Source organism: Geotrypetes seraphini, chromosome 3 (assembly GCF_902459505.1).
Source record: "Geotrypetes seraphini chromosome 3, aGeoSer1.1, whole genome shotgun sequence".
NCBI lineage: Eukaryota > Metazoa > Chordata > Amphibia > Gymnophiona > Dermophiidae > Geotrypetes > Geotrypetes seraphini.
In genome coordinates, this window is record NC_047086.1 from 407570345 (window position 1) to 407587231 (window position 16887).

The following is a 16887-nucleotide window of genomic DNA, read 5'->3' on the forward strand; positions in this document are numbered from 1 at the left end:
CGGCTGGGACTGTTCAGCCTTCTCAGCCGCTACAGGCCATGGAGGGAGCTTTTTTGGCGGGAACTTCGCCATTTTCTCTGTCTGGCCCCTCCATTTTGACTGCAACCTCAGGTGACCTTCCCCCTGTATTGCAAACACAGGGGCAGGTTTCAGTTGGGACCCCTGCTGGGGCAGGGAGTCCCTGGGGACCCCCAGGGGTTTTTTATCCCCAATTTATTTTCTTTCTTTGTGCAGACAATTGGGGGTCCCACGTGCACCTGGGGGGTTTCGGGGGTGGTTTCCCTCCGCGCCCCCTATGGCTTTGCCTCCCTCTTTTCGTTTGGCGTCCCCTCTTCCTCCTCCCTCATCCAAGCGCCCGCGGGGGGGCTTGGATTGCGGAATGGTGGTCGGAGGAGCGGGTTGGCATGGTTGAGGACCTGGCTGCTTTGGCGGGCTTCCAGGATCCTCTAGAGGGGACGCCCGCTGGCAGCGGGGCGGCGGGTTTCCCGTCTTCCAGAGCAGATGCGTCCGTGGTGCGCTTTTTATTCTGAGGGATGAGCTTTTAGACCTGATGTAGCAGGTCTCCTTGGTGCTGCATTTTTGAAGTTGCGCCGCCGGAGACCCAGCGTATGGGGGCCCCTCTGCTTCAGGGGGTCTGTCCTGTTTCCCGCTCTTTTCCTGTGCGTCAGGATTTTCGGGATTTTGTGTTTCGTCTGGCGCGTAGCATGGCTCGTTTGTATCCCATCCCTGAGGGGGATCGGGCTACTTTAGTATCGCCAGTCGTAGACGCGGTGGTCTCGGCGATTTCTAAGCGGCATATCGTCCCTGTTGAGGGCGGGTCTGCCTTGCGGGACTCTGAGGAGCGCAAATTGGAGAATATCCTTAAGCTCAATTTTCAGGTCTCGGCTTTTGGGGTCCAGGCGGCTATTTGTGGGGGGCTGGTCGCTCGCGCCGTTTTTCGGTGGGCTGAGCGCGTCCTGGATCGGGAGTCTGATGACTGGTCTCTGGTGGATCAGGAGGTGGCAAAGATTGAGATGGCGGCCTCGTTCCTCTCTGATGCTCTTTATGACTTAGTGCGGATCTCGGCTAAGTCTATGGCCTTTGGAGTGGCCACGCGGCGAATTTTGTGGCTGTGCGCTTGGGCGGCGGATGCTGCGTCCAAAGCTAAACTTACTAAATTTCCCTTTCGAGGGTCTTTTTTGTTTGGGGAGGAATTGGATAAGTTGATTCAGACTCTGACGGACTCTAAGGTTCCCCGTCTGCCTGAGGACCGTGCCCATCCTGCGTCTCGGGGTGGCGCTGCCCGGGGGCGTTTGCGGGAGTTTCGCAAGTATCGCCCTGGGCGTGGGGCTGCTTCTTTCCCGGCTCCGAGATTTTCCAGGGGTCGGTTCTTTCAGCGCATGCAGCCCTTTCGGGGGGCAGGGAATCCCTCCGCCGGCTCCCCCGCTTCCCGTCCTGCGCAATGACTCCTTGCCGGCGCCCCCTTTGGTTCCGGTGGGGGCCCGGCTGCGCGAATTTTTCCCAAAGTGGGCCGAGATCACGTCCGATCAGTGGGTCCTGGAGGTGGTGCAGGACGGTTATGCTCTGGAGTTCGCCCGCTCTCTGCCGGACCTTTTCCTCGCTTCTCCATGTCAGTCTCCAGGGAAGACGCAAGCTTTTCGCCAGACCCTGCAGCGCTTGCTGGATCTCAAGGCAGTGGTGCCGGTGCCCCCTCCGGAGTGGGGCACCGGCAGGTACTCCATTTACTTTGTGGTGCCAAGAAGGAGGGGACCTTTCGGCCCATCCTGGATTTGAAAGGGGTCAACAGGGCTCTCAAGATTCCTTCTTTCCGCATGGAAACTCTGCGGTCGGTCATTCTGGCGGTTCAGCCGGGGGAGTTCCTCACTTCTCTCGATCTGACGGAGGCCTACTTGCATGTTCCCATTCGGGACTCTCATCAGCGCTTCCTGCGCTTTGCGATCTTGGGGCGGCTCTATCAGTTCTGTGCGCTTCCCTTTGGTCTGGCCACGGCTCCCCGGACGTTCACCAAGGTGATGGTGGTCGTCGCGGCAGCCTTGCGGTCGGAGGGCATCCTGGTTCACCCCTACCTAGACGACTGGTTGATTCGGGCAAAGTCGTTGCAGGAGAGCTCCCGGGTTACGGCTCGGGTGGTGGAGTTTCTCCGGTCGCTGGGCTGGGTGGTCAACCTTTCCAAGGGTCGGTTGGTCCCGGCTCAGCGCCTGGAGTACTTTGGGGTTCTGTTCGACACCTCCTTGGGGAAGGTATTCCTTCCAGAGGCCCGGGTGAGCAATTTGCAATCGCAGATTCGCCTGCTTTTGGCGTCCCGGTGTCCTCGGGCGCGAGATTTCCTCCAGGTCTTGGGGTCGATGGCGGCGTCCCTGGACGTGGTGAGGTGGGCGCGGGCCCACATGCGTCCTCTTCAGTATGCTCTGCTCCGGAGGTGGTCTCCCCAGAGGCAAGATTTGGATGTTCCGGTGCCCCTGCGGGGGTTGGCGCGCGGCAGCCTGCGCTGGTGGCTCCGGACCCCTCACCTGGTTCAGGGGGTGGGTCTGGATCTCCCGCAGTGGACGGTGCTCCTGACGGATGCGAGTCTCCTGGGTTGGGGGGCTCAGTGTTTGGGTCACTCAGCTCAGGGCACCTGGTCCGCGGAGGAGGCCGCCTGGTCGATCAACGTGTTGGAGACCAGAGCGGTCCGTCTGGCGCTGTTAGCTTTCCACTCCCTTTTGCTGGGCAAGTCGGTCAGAGTGCTGTCGGACAATGCCACGGCGGTGGCTTATGTCAATCGTCAGGGGGGCACCAGGAGCACTCCGGTGGCGCAGGAGGCGGCTCTGCTCATGGTTTGGGCGGAGTCCCATCTGCTGGACCTCTCGGCCTCTCATATAGCCGGGGTAGAAAATGTTCAGGCAGACTTCCTCAGTCGTCACTTCCTAGATCCAGGAGAGTGGTGTCTTGGCGCCGGGGCGTTTCAGTTGATAGTGCAGGCTTGGGGGCAGCCCCTGATGGACCTGGTGGCCACGGTGGCAACGCCAAAGTGCCCCGCTTCTTCAGTCGTCGCAGGGACGGTCTGGCCGAGGATCTGGATGCTCTGGTCCAGCCGTGGCCAACGGAGGGGCTGTTGTATGTGTTCCCTCCTTGGCCGCTGGTGGGCAGAGTGCTTCTTCGTATTGTTCACCATCCGGGTCGGGTGGTGCTGGTGCCTCCGGATTGGCCTCGACGTCCGTGGTATGCGGATCTGGTGAGGCACCTGGTGGCGGTTCCTCTTCCTCTGCCTCTCTCGGACGACCTTCTGACGCAGGGTCCCATTCCCATGTTCGACCCGTCTCCCTTCTGTCTTACGGCGTGGCTCTTGAAAGGGGTCGCCTTAGCAAGAAGGGATATTCAGACAAGGTGATCTCTACACTGTTGGGGTCCCGGAGGCTTTCTACCTCTCGGGCTTATGTGCGGGTTTGGCGTCTCTTTGAGGAATGGTGTCGGGCGCGGGGAGTGACCTCTTTTCGCGCTTCCCTGCCTAACATTCTAGAGTTCTTGCAGGATGGCCTGGATAGAGGCCTGGCTTGGTCTTCTCTCCGGGTTCATCTTGCGGCCCTGTCGGCTTTTCGAGGGTTGGTGTCAGGTCAGCGTTTGTCGGCTCTTCCTGATGTGATTCGGTTTTTGCGGGCGGCCAAGTTGCTTAGGCCTCCCCTACGGCCCTCGGTTCCCTCTTGGGATCTTACTCTGGTTCTCTCTGTTTTTGGTGCGCTCGCCTTTCGAGCCCTTGGACGACTGTTCTTTGAAGGACCTTACTTTGAAGGCGGTCTTTTTGGTGGCCATTACTGCTGCTAGGCGTGTTTCTGAGCTGCAGGCTTTCTCTTGTAGGGCTCCCTTCTTGGAGTTTTCTAGGGAGCGGGTCGTCTTGCGGCCTGTTCCTTCCTTTCTGCCGAAGGTTGTTTCTCCTTTTCATGTCAATCAATCAGTGGTTCTCCCGGTCTTGGGTGGTCGGGAGGGCTCTTCTGAGCAACGGCAGCTGCGCAAGTTGGATGTCGGTCGGGTCCTTCGCTCTTATGTGCAGCGGACCCAGGAATTCCGGAAGTCCGATCATCTTTTTGTCCTCCTGGCGGGTCCTCGTCGGGGAGCTGGCGCTTCTAAGGCTACTATTGCGCGCTGGATCAAGGAGACGATTGCTTCCGCTTATCTTCTGAAACAGCAGCCTGTTCCGGAGTTTCTCAAGGCTCATTCCACTCGGGGTCAGGCGGCTTCTTGGGCTGAGTCGTCGCTCGGGCCTCCAGTGGATATTGGTAAGGCTGCGGTTTGGTCCTCCTTGCATTCCTTTGTTCGTCATTATCGGGTTGATGTGCAGGCGCGTCGGGACGCGGTGTTCGGGGAGCGTGTACTGGTATTGGCCCTTCGGGGGTCCCGCCCGTGAGAGGAACTGCTTTGGTACGTCCCATTCGAAAAGTTAACCTCTACTGGTCTGGAGAGTGCTAAAGAAGGAGAAATTAGGTTCTTACCTGCTAATTTACTTTCTTTTAGCTTCTCCAGACCAGTAGAGGTCCCCACCCTGTCTGTTGTTGTTGTTCGGGCTGTTGCGCGGGCAGTTTTTTGTGTTTTGCTGCGGGTTCTAGTATTTTTCTAGGGCCGGGGAGATTTGAAGAACAGCGGCTGTGGCTCGGCTGGCTTAGCTGGCGAGCTGTGGGGACATTTTCCTTCGGGTATTTCTCCTCTGCATTTTCCAACAGCATTTTTTGGGTATGTTAATTGTTACTCCTGTTCGGAGTATTGTTTTCTTTCTGTTTTCCAGTTCTTGGTTCTGCTTGGCTATTCGGCAGACTGAGGGAAATAGAGAAGGGAGTATATTATATACTGTCCCACAGTTTTGTTTTCAGTCTTCACCTGCTGGTCATGATTAGATATATACCCATTCGTAAAGTTAACCTCTACTGGTCTGGAGAAGGTAAAAGAAAGTAAATTAGCAGGTAAGAACCTAATTTCTCCTTATTATTATTATTATATCCACATTCAGATAAGTTCCAGTCGCAGGAAGTATCTCAGGTTTTGAGTGAGAGAAAACACCACTACCAGTATTGCATTCTGCCATTTGGAATCACATCCATTCCCAGAGTGTTTACAAAATGCCTTGCTTTTCACCTATACACGTTTTTTGGGAAATTGAGTTTCACCATTAATTTTTAAAAAATAAGCTTAAAAGTATGAAGGATTAAGCAATGATTGGGTGGTGAGGTGGCTGGGGGTTCATACCCTCTGTTGTGCTCCTTCATGTCTCTGAGCTGTTCCTATCATATGTAAATAATAATAACTTTATTCTTCTATACCACCATAGTCAGATGACTTCTAAGCTGGTATTACAAAAAGTTTCATTATCATCTATAGAGGAAAGTGTTTTGAATATTTTCACTCCCTATTGTTGGATTTCATTGGGTATTTCCTTTTTCCCTGTCGTTTTCTTGACATTGCTGCAGTAGTAGCATTGCTATACAGACTGCGATGTGTTTCCCTACCTGGATGATTGGCTGGTGCTCAAGAATCAATTTGAACTATTCAGGTTTTGGAGCTACTAGCATTAATCAACTTCCCTATGTTATCAAGCTTTTGTATTGCCCTGTGGTGCAGTTCTGATCACTGCATCTCAGATATAGTGGAATTAGAAAAAGTACAGAAAAAGGTGATGAAAATGATGAAAGGAATGGGATGACTTTCCTATGAGGAAAGGCTAAAGTGGCTAGGGCTCTTCAGTTTGGAGAAGAGATAGAGGTCTATAAAATACTGAGTAGGTTGAAACAAGTAGATGTTTCCTGTGATTTGGAATGCTAAAGGCTTAGAGAGTTGATGTAAACACTGTCCAATTGGCTAGCCTACTGCATCTCCTTCATTTAAGCTCCCAGTGACAGAGCCATAGCTGCATCAGCCTCCATTGAAAAGATTTGCAAGAGTGCAACCTGGTTTTCAGTCAACACCTTTCACACTTGCTACTGCCTTTAAAGCAGAATACCCAACACAATAGCCAGTTTTGGTCAGAGTTTAGCATCTAGAATTGTATCCCACCCTCCTAGGCCCATTCTTTCTGTTTCAATTTGTACCTTCACAACTGGCCTATTTTTGTAACTGCTGCTGTTTTGTTTTCCAGTGAGCTTAGCTAGGGATTCCCACATGTGCTTGGAAAAGGCAGTTACTCTCCAGTAGCAGATGTTCTAGGACAGCAGGACAAGTATTTTCCTACCTTCCCACCTCCCTTAAGAGTTCCAGTCTGTTTTTAACCAACTGTGGGTTCCATGCAAGTTGAGCAGGTACAAAGGCACTTGCACATGTGCAATGGGAGCCTGCCAAAAGCTTCTAGAATTTACAGAATGCCAGGCAGTGCCATCACCCACATGTGAGAATACTTGTCCTGTTGTCCTCAGAGAGCACCTGCTTCAGATGAGAAAGTATGCTTTAGTGCTCTTTAGACATGTATGATGCAGATCACATGACTCCATATGACTTATCTAGTATTTTCAAAGTGCAAATTTTATCTATAGCTGTTTATACAGAGAATAAGTATAAATGAATCTGTCAACATATACAGTAGACTCTATGGGGCAAATTCTATAAATGGTGTCCCGATTGTAGGCGGCCTACTGCTACCTAACCAGCCAATCAGGACACACGTTTACTCCCCCCCCCCAAAAAAAAAAACAACAACAAAACATACCAAGGCAGGTCGCCTATATTGTAGGCACCTCCAGGAGCCTAGGGAGGTGCGTAGGCCCGCCTAAGCTCACTTAAGGCTAGGCATGGGTGTGGTTTTGCCCGGAAATGGACAGGCAACCTTAGGCGGCTCTATGCACCTCCCTAGGTGCCCGAAATGTAGGCCACCAAAATGCTGGCCTACATTTCAAGCAGACGCGGTCACTGAGTTTATCGTGTCAAGGGATCTCCCTGCCACAATAAGTTTAGCGGCTGCGGCAACCTGCTTCCTCCCCCCCCCCCAGTAAAGACTACTGGCAGGAGGGATACCCAGTCCCTCCTGCTAGACATCTTCCCACCCCATAAAGTAACCCCCCTCCTCCACCCCCCCCAGACCCTATGTTGCCTTTAATGAAACATTCTAGTGCAATGTGCCTAGTGGTCTTGAACGGTAAGGTCTTGTATCTGAACCAACAAGTTGCTTGCAGAAAACCATCAGACATATTTTAAACTCTACCTCCTGCCTCCTTGGTTTGTTTCCTGCAAGCAAGTTGCTAAAGGGTGGCTAAGGCTATGTCCAAGTTTTACCCAATGGCTTCAGATATCCAGCATCTATTTGTTGAGCCAAAGTTGGATTCACTTGTGGCACAGGTCACCAAACGCACCTCCCTGCCTAGTTAGGGTGGTGTGATGATAAAGAATTTGTAAAGTGGACTTGATCCTCAAGAAATAAAAGTGAAACTTTAATCTTGGGGAGTAAGGTGGAAGCTGTGACTTCCTTTATGGCACATGCTTGCCACACACACGACTATCTTGAGCAACAGTCCCGGAGGATGACTAGGTCCCCAACTTCTCCTAGCTGGGTTGAATTATATAGCAGATGCTCTGTATTATCTCCATCAGAGTTATGAGCAAGGTGTTGGCCTTTGCAATCTGCACTTGGAGGATGCTCTGGATCAGACAGTGGACAAGAGATTCTGCCTCTGAAGTCATACTGAGCAGGCTCCCCTTTCAGGGGCAGATACTATTTGACAAGGGTCTGGATGACCTGATGGCAAGCATTGCAGAACATCATCCCAAGGCCTTACCAGATAGCACACTGGATGGCTTGGGGTCCAGGAAGGGGTAATTTTCAATGATTGCAGCTAGCCAAGAGCCAAAACGGTCCTTTCAGGGATCACAGTGGAGGCAGGAGACTTGTCAGCCTTGGGCTCTTGCTTCTCTATGGCCTCTAAGAAATCACAATGACGCCAAGACAGGGGTCAAGCTCCCCCAAATAGACAGCAGGCTGATGGCCTTCGTGGTCGGTCTGGGCTCAGATTGGTGCAGACTGTTGGGTCTTGGAAGTTGTTTGGGGCAGTTACAAAATTGAGTTCAGTGTCCCCCTTTCCAGACCACTTTATAGATTCTTCAGTCAACTGACCAGAGAAAACCCCTTGGAGCCAGAGCAAAAAAAGCAAAGGCTACTGGACCGTCCTGCCATAGAGCCAGTCCTGGAAGCCAAATTGGGCTCAGGCAGATACTCCATATACTTCATTGTGCCAAAGAAAGGCTCAGAAGACTGAAGATCAATTCTAGACCTCAAGGCTGTCAATGCAGCTCTGAAGGTGCCACACTTATACATGTAGAATGTTAGAAACATAGAAGATGACGGCAGAAAAGGGCTACAGCCCATCAAGTCTGCCCACTCTGCTTACCCACCCCCTGTCTATGCCCTAATGACCCAATTTTCTTATCTTGACCCTCGTAGGGATCCCACATGGGTATCCCATTTATTCTTAAAGTCTGGCACGCTGTCTGCCTCGATCACCTGCACTTGAAGCTTGTTCCAATGATCAACCACTCTCTCTGTGAAGAAATACTTTCTGGTGTCGCCATGAAATTTTCCGCCCCTGAGTTTGAGCGGGTGCCCTCTTGTGGCCGAGGGTCCCTTGAGAAAGAAAATATCATCTTCCACTTCGACACGTCCCGTGAGGTACTTAAATGTTTCGATCATGTCTCCCCTCTCCCTACGTTCCTCGAGAGTGTAGCGCTGCAATTTGTTCAGTCTCTCTTCATACGAGAGACCCTTGAGCCCCGAGATCATCCTGGTAGCTGTCCGCTGAACCGATTCAATTCTGCGCACATCTTTACTGTAATGTGGCCTCCAGAATTGCACACAGTACTCCAGATGAGGTCTCACCATGGCCCTGTACAACGGAATTATGACTTCAGGCTTTCGGCTGACGAAACTTCTATTGATACAACCCAATATCTGCCTTGCCTTAGAAGAAGCCTTCTCCACTTGATTGGTAGTTTTCATGTCTGCACTGATGATTACTCCTAAATCTCGTTCTGCTGAAGTCCTAGTTAAAGTTTCTCCGTTCAGTTGATCATAGCGTCGGTGACACCGGAGGAATTCCTCGCTTTCCTCAAGTTGATGGAAGCCTATCTCCACATTCCCATTTTCCCAACCCACAGGAGGTACTTGCAGTTTCATGTACTTGGACCAGCATTTCCAGGTCTCAGCAGTCCCCTTCGGTGTAGCAGTGGCGCCTCACACCTTTACCAAATTCTTTCTGGCGAGCCCTAATGACAAAATTAAAGATACGTCGATATTTTTAAATGGTCAGGATTTTCCTATAGACTATTCCATAAAAATTTAGGAGTGACGTTGGACCGGTTTCTCACCTTAGAAGAACATACAGATTTGTTAGTCAGAAAATGTTTCTCGGGCTTATGGAAACTCCGAACCATTAAAAGTATTTTGATGTAGCATCATTTCGTCTGATAGTTCAGTCCTCCATCTTAAATATGCTTGACTTGCAATATTATTATTTGGGTACATATAAGAAAACCTTGAAAAGACTTCGACTTATTCAAAATTCAGCAGTTCGGCTGATTTTTGGTTTGAAAAAAATGGGAACATATTACTCCTATTATCAAAAACGACATTAGTTACCGATGGAGGCAAAAGTTTTATTTAAGTTTTCCTGTATCTGTTTTAAATCAATATTTGGTATGGCTCCTGCTTATTTGGTCTCTCACTTTTTTCTAGACCGTTTTAATAGGCCTGCACGCAGAATCCATAGGTTTGCTTACCCAACAGTAAATGCTTTTCACTTTAAAAGATTTCTGGATAGAACTCTTGCATTTCGGGCAGATAAAATGAATGACCAGCTGAGTAATATTATTATGCGTGCTCCATCTTATTTTATTTTTAGAAAATTAGTAAAAACACAGTTGTTTGATCGATTTGTAACCTAATGATTTATTGTTTTAATTTTTTATCCTTTTATCTTGTATGCATTTCTGATGATTTGTATTGTATTTTTTTCACTGATTGTCCAGAACTTCTCATTGTAAACCGCCTTGAACTATTATGGCTTTGGTAGTATACAAGAATAAATTAGTAGTAGTAGCAGTGCACCTCTGAAAGGCTGGGATCCAAATGCACCTGTACTTGGATGATTGGCTCATCAGAGCTTTGTCTAAGGAGGAAGGTGAATGATCAGTTTCAAGAGTGTTTCAACTCTTCCAAGACTTGGGATAGATCATCAACTTCAAGAAGAGCTAGCTAGAGCCGAGTCAGTGACTGAAGTACCTGGGAATCTTATTCGACAAGGCTTTGAACCAAGTCTGTCTTCCAGAGCAATGCAGACTGAAGCTCGAAGCAGATTTCAGATCTGCTCCAGAGGCTGTCTCCCACAGTGTGGCACTGCCTTCAAGTGTTGGGGTTGATGGCAGCAGCCATAGAGGTAGTTCTTCGGGTGAGAGCGCATATGAGACCTCTAAGATTCTTGCACTGGTCTCCTCAGATAGACTCACTTAAGCAACTGCTTCCATGGTTACCTATAGTGAAGATCAGCATGCGGTGGTGGCTGCAGACAGCTGCCCTCTCCTGGTGCATGCCTCTATGCATCTACTCCTGCAGATATTAATAACCATTGCTTTATGGCTGGGGAGGTCATTGCAACAGTTGGTCGATGCTGGCTCAACAGAAGTGGTCCATAAATTGCCTGGAACTCAGCCATTTGACTAGTGTTTCAGACACTGGAGGAGTGTCTGGAAGGCAAGGCAGGTAGTCTTCTCGGACAATACAACAACAGTGGCCTATGTCAAAAGGCAAGGAGGCATAAGGAGCGCCCCCATTGTGCCAAGAAGCTCAACTCCTTCCATTGGGCAGAAGCTCATTTGCAGGCTCTTGCGGCTTTGTACGTGGAAAGAATAGAAAACATGCAGGCCAACTTTCTTAGCAGACACTCGACCAAGGGGAATAGTCTCTGGAGGCTGCAAACTACAGACCAGTGAGTCTAACATCGATAGTGAGCAAACTAATGGAAACTCTAATCAAACGCCAATTGGATAAGATCCTGGATGAGGAGAATCTAAGGGATCCCCATCAACATGGATTTACTAAGGGGAGATCATGCCAATCCAACCTGATCAACTTCTTTGACTGGGTGACGGGGAAGCTGGATGTTGGGGAGTCCCTGGACATCGTGTACCTGGACTTTAGCAAAGCATTCGATAGCGTACCACACCGCAGGTTGCTGAGCAAGATGAGTTCTATAGGATTAGGTGACACATTGACGAAATGGGTTGGGAACTGGCTTGGAGGTAGGCTTCAAAGGGTAGTGGTGAACGGCACCCTCTTTATAAGAGACTTGGCAGAAGGGCTTCGAGGTAAAATAACATTATTCGCCGATGACGCCAAACTAAGTAATGTAGTGGGCAAATGCACAACGGACGAAGATTCAATGCCCGACAACATGATGCACGGCCTGCTCCTACTGGAGCGCTGGTCTAGGAACTGGCAACTCAGCTTCAATGCTAAAAAATGGAAAGTTATGCATCTGGGCAGCCATAATCCATGCAATACTTATACCCTAAATGGTGAGATCCTAACAAGAACGGTAGCAGAACGAGACTTAGCTGCCAATCAGTGAGGACATGAAGGCTGCCAATCAAGTGGAGCAAGCTTCATCCAAGGCAAGACAAATCATAGGTTGTATACGCAGGGGTTTCGTCAGCCGTAAGCCTGAAGTCATTATGCCATTGTATAGATCCATGGTAAGGCCCCACCTGGAATACTGTGTGCAATTTTGGAGGCCGCATTATCGCAAGGATGTGCTGAGACTGGAGTCGGTTCAGAGACTGGCCACCCGGATGGTCTCGGGACTCAAGGATCTCCCGTATGAAGAACGGCTAGACAAATTACAGATATACTTGCTCGAGGAGCGCAGAGAGAGGGGGGACATGATCAAGACGTTCAAGTATCTCATGGGCCGCATCGAAGCGGAGGAAGATATCTTCTTTTTCAAGGGTCCCACGGCAACAAGAGGGCATCCGTGGAAAATCAGGGGCAGGAAACTACGAGGTGACACCAGGAAATTATTTTTCACTGAAAGGGTGGTTGATCGCTGGAATAGTCTTCCACTGCAGGTGATTGAGGCCAGCAGCGTGCCTGATTTTAAGGCCAAATGGGATCGACACATGGGATCTATTCACAGGGCAAAGGTAGAGGAGGGTCATTAGGGTGGGCAAACTGGATGGGCCGTGGCCCTTATCTGCCGTCTATTTCTATGTTACATTTGATTTTCTGCTTAATGCAAGAGGTCAAAGCGGCTTTACAAATTTAAAAAGAATAAAAACCTTCTAACATAACATTACCTACCACATTGAACTACCTTCTCTGTCCCAGACAGGCTCACAATCCAAACCAAGAGTACCCATAAGAAAAACAAGGATAAAATAGAAGAGGGAAAAGCAAAAAAATTAGAGAAGTAGAACCCCCACAGAAGATATCATAATATTAGCAACAAAGAACCCCAAAGTATTCAGGAAGAATGAAAATAAAGGTTACATTTCAAAATAGAATAGTAGGTAACAAAATGAATATATAGATAACGAATCAAGCAAAAATAGAAGAATGAAAAGAAAAAATTAAAACAAACCCAGCAAAAACAAATAAGCTAAGATATAAGAAATTGAGTAAAAAATTCCAATCTGATGCTAAGTCCAATCATCAATCTGGTCCAATGGAGCTCCACATCTGCAAGGAAGGATCAATGCAAAAAAAGTGATGGTGGGCCGTGGGGCTGTACCTGCCAGAGATGAAGGAATCAACGGCTGTCTACCCTCCATACCTTCACCAGATTCTACAGGGTTGATGTTGCTGCTTTCAGGTCCTCCGTCCTGAAAGCAGGCTCCATGGTATGTCCCTATGGTACAGGACTACTGAACACATTGCACTAGAAAAAAAGATTAGGTTCTTACCTCAATCTTCTTTCTTGTAGATGTGTCTAGTAGTTCTGAAGCCCTGCCCTGTATGTGGGCTTCGCCTGCCTTGGAATTAATCCAGTGCTGGAGAAATCTCTGCCTTTCAGGAGAGCTGAAAAAAAAGAAAGAGACCGCTCTAGACAGTGTATAGACATGTGAGTAGCTACGAGCTCTATATACATTTAGTGCTGGTTGCACATGTTTTTCTATCTTTTTATAATGGCAATTTGTATGTTGTAATGTTTGTTACAAAGCAGAATAGAATTGTACTGTTTGGGGATTACTCTATTTCCGTCTTTCTAGTGCTGCTCAATTGCTTTTGTACAAACAGAGGGAAGGAGGTGGAGCTGAAAATATGATTGACAGTTTTCTGCAAGCAACTTGCTGGTTCAGGACCACTAGACACGTCTACAAGAAAGAAGATTATTGAGGTAAGAACCTAATCTTTCAAACTTTGGATGGATACCCATTTATAAAATTGTCCCATTACATGTGTATTTCAGCACTGCAGTATTAAACATGTCGTTATATGGTCCATGTAATCTGGATTATATTCAATTTTAATTTTTTGTTTCGTACTCTACAGTGCACCTAATTCATCTGTGTTTATTTTCTTCTGTACTGGTTATCACCTGTGATGTTTGAATAAAACTTGTTATGCATGAATCATTTGCAAACTCGGAGCTACATGCAGAATTAGTGCCAAAGCATGACAGTTGAGCCTCCTACCAATAATGAGCAAAAGGAATGAGCAGATTAACATAATTGGTGAGAAGCACCAAACTAGCCATATTCAGCGTACACAAATGAGTCAAAGGTTACTTTCGGGTGCTTTGCTGCTGACTGGAGAGTTCAATAAAGCTTGAAATGACCAAACTAAGCTGAGCATGAAATCACTATTAAGAATAAATTGATGTATTATGATGAAAATAAATGTGGTTTAGTTGTTTCCTTAACCTCACGCAGTGAAAATTTGGATTAACATTCTTGAAACTATCAACAGTAGTTTGACTCTAGTATTCCTATTCCTAAAAGCAGAATGCATTTCATCTAGAGATGCTGATTCAGAGATTTTATTTAAATGGAATTAAAAGAAGAATGTCTAGAACCTGATTGCAAATGGACAACTACGTACATTGTTTTCAGCACATTAACATTTCTGTTAGCAAGTATTGGAGTGTCGTCTTGTCTTATGAACTGCTCACTTAATTCATCTCTCCTCTTTCCCTAATCTTCTCTTATGCTCGTACATAATATGGAAATACTGTACTTTTAACCTTTTATACATGTCTTCAAGAGATCTTAATGAAGAAACAATAATCAGGAATGACTACTTTTTATCTTGTAATGGGGAAGGCAGCAGATATTCTAACAAATATCTGTTGGATTGTCAGTTTCAGGTTAAAACATTTATCACACACTTAATCCTCGAACAGAAGAGATTGAGAGGGGACATGATTGAAACATTCAAGATACTGAAGGGGATAGACTTAGTAGATAAGGACAGGTTGTTCATCCTCTCCAAGGTAGGGAGAACGAAAGGGGATAGATTCCGAACGAATGTAAGGAAGTTCTTCTTCACCCAGAGAGTGGTGGAAAACTGGAACGCTCTTCCGGAGTCTTTCATAGGGGAAAGCACCCTCAAGGGATTGAAGACAAAGTTAGACAAGTTTCTGCTGAACAGGAACGTGCGCTGGTGGGGCTAGTCTCAGTTAGGGTGCTGGTCTTGGACCAAAGGGCTGCCGCGTGAGCGGACTACTGGGCATGATGGACCACTGGTCTGACCCAGCAGTGGCAATTCTTATGTTCTTAAACTGGCTAATTCAGTTACATGAAAAACTAAGTGCTGGCATGTTTCTTACAGCATAGGAATGTGTCCAGAGTGGATGCCATTTGGCCTTTATCTGCCGTCTATGTCCATCTCAGCGTCATCCACATTCTCAATTTAACCGTTTAGAGCTTGTTCCTTACGAAAAATGATAGCACATACTGTACCAATTCATATTTATCCTAAGGAGTCCAATTTATGAACATGAATTGCTGGTAACATTTTCTAATGATAGAATTTAAGGCCTAGCATCTGTTGATCTTAATGGTTTTTTTATATCATCTTTTTTATTTTAGGTATTGTTCAAGGACCCCCATTACCTCCACCGGCTCCTCCTCTTCCTCCTAGTCCAGGACTGTCTCCAGCAACAGTTCCCATACCGCCTCCCCCTCCCCCTCCACCACCACCACCTCCCCCTCCTGTTCAAGCTCCTCCTCTGGCCCCACCACCTCCCCCTGCACCTCCCCTTCCTGCTGCTGGATTTAGTATGGGAGCTGTATCTGAGAATCGCCCATTAACAGGACTTGCCGCTGCACTTGCTGGAGCTAAACTTAGAAGAGTATCAAGGGTAAATGTAGCAGCTTTTTAAATGGTTTTCCTCTTATCTTTTCCTCCTCTTTGCTTGATGTTGGTATATTGTTGTATTCAGATCAGGCTTAGGTTTGTTTTAATACATCAAATTATGTATTATTTTCAGTGTTTTTCCTTAGCATCTGGGCTGCACTGTTCTTAACAGGTGAGTGTGTTCTCTTCCTGCCAGCAGAGGGAGGTAGTGACTTCAGAGGTACAGAGGGAGCTCTGCTTAGCATTTCTTTAGCTACAACAGATGGTAGGTTGTTCAGCAGTGCAGTCCTTTGCCTCAGAGTTTTGTAGAGCCTAATGACTGACTCCCAAGTTCCCGGATCCACAGACCAGACCTAGTCAAGCAAGACCTGCAGCTTTACTGTTACCAGTCATCGCTTGATAGCAACCACTAGGTGAGACTTATGGCTCAGCCCTGTAGGACACTCGTAGGGGATGTGAGTCCCCGCCCTCCGCTCTTGCACCAGCCTGGTGCTCCTTCTGGATTCTTCAGCAGCTCCAAACAAACAATTCGGCTGTTTGCTTGGTTTTAGCTTTCCCCTTTATAAGGAGTTAAGCTAAGAAAAAAAAATCCCACATACTGTGCTTTTGTAGCCTTGGGAAAAACAGTTCACCTGGAGCAGCAAGCAAGGAGGTGGCAGGAGCTCCAGATTCCCGGGTCACATTTAGACCATGTGGAACAGTAGTCTCGGCACTCCAACTGGGCATGTTTACTCAACCAACACTGCATGACCTGAGAATCTAGTAGCTTTACAGCTGCTGGTTCTCTGTGCCCTTCCATCATCAAACAACCCCAGAGGGAGCATTTGCATGTCTTTGATTCTTTCCCAGTCAGTTTCTCCAAAACCCAGGTTGTAGTCGCATAGGAGAATGACCCTTATTGAGAGGGTCTGGTGAGGTCCTTAGAGCCTTTTTTTTTTCTTTTTTTTTTTTTGCTTCCTTAAGGTCTTCCATAATGCTGGTGAAGTGGGAATTTCCTGCAGGGGGTCCAGGGTTTTGGACTATTTGGACCCCTGGACTCCCCCCCCCTAGCCAAATAAGGTTTTTATATTGACAAAAAGCTGCTGTTCCTGGACACAGTGGCTCAAATCTCAATTACCATGGTTTCAAAGAAGAGGCAGTGGAGAAACAGTTTATATTTGGCCTTTTTTTTGCCACTGCTAATTGTGCCAGTTACATAGCAAGGTCTTTGCTATTTATGTTGCAATAGCTACCTGATTCCCCTGGGAGTTCAGGAACTGCTGTTTCACTGGTTCACTTTGACTCATGTGCCTTCCTCCTAAACCAGGGGTAAGGAATTCCGGTCCTCGAGAGCCATATTCCAGTCAGGTTTTCAGGATTTCCCCAATGAATATGCATTGAAAGCAGTGCATGCAACTAGATCTCATGCATATTCATTGGGGAAATCCTGAAAACCCGACTGGAATACGGCTCTAGAGGACCGTAGTTCCCTACCCCTGCCCTATACCATGAGTGGTGGAGTGAAGGTAGCCCTGACTTTGCCTCTGGTTTGCCTTCGCCTCTAAGAGACTTTTCAACCGTTTGTCCTTTTGTGGCCAGTTGCTCTTGGTAAGCAT

General features: G+C 47.9%; 1 protein-coding gene across 4 annotated transcripts in view; it reads left to right on the top strand.

The window, feature by feature from the left end:
• Positions 1-16887, top strand: part of ENAH (ENAH actin regulator) — a 274229-nt gene that overhangs the window by 144752 nt on the left and 112590 nt on the right. For all 4 annotated transcript variants that reach the window (XM_033936563.1, XM_033936559.1, XM_033936560.1 and 1 more), the window contains one exon: positions 15025-15296. In XM_033936563.1, the coding sequence (XP_033792454.1) occupies positions 15025-15296 (272 nt within the window). The remainder of the gene's footprint in view (positions 1-15024; positions 15297-16887) is intronic.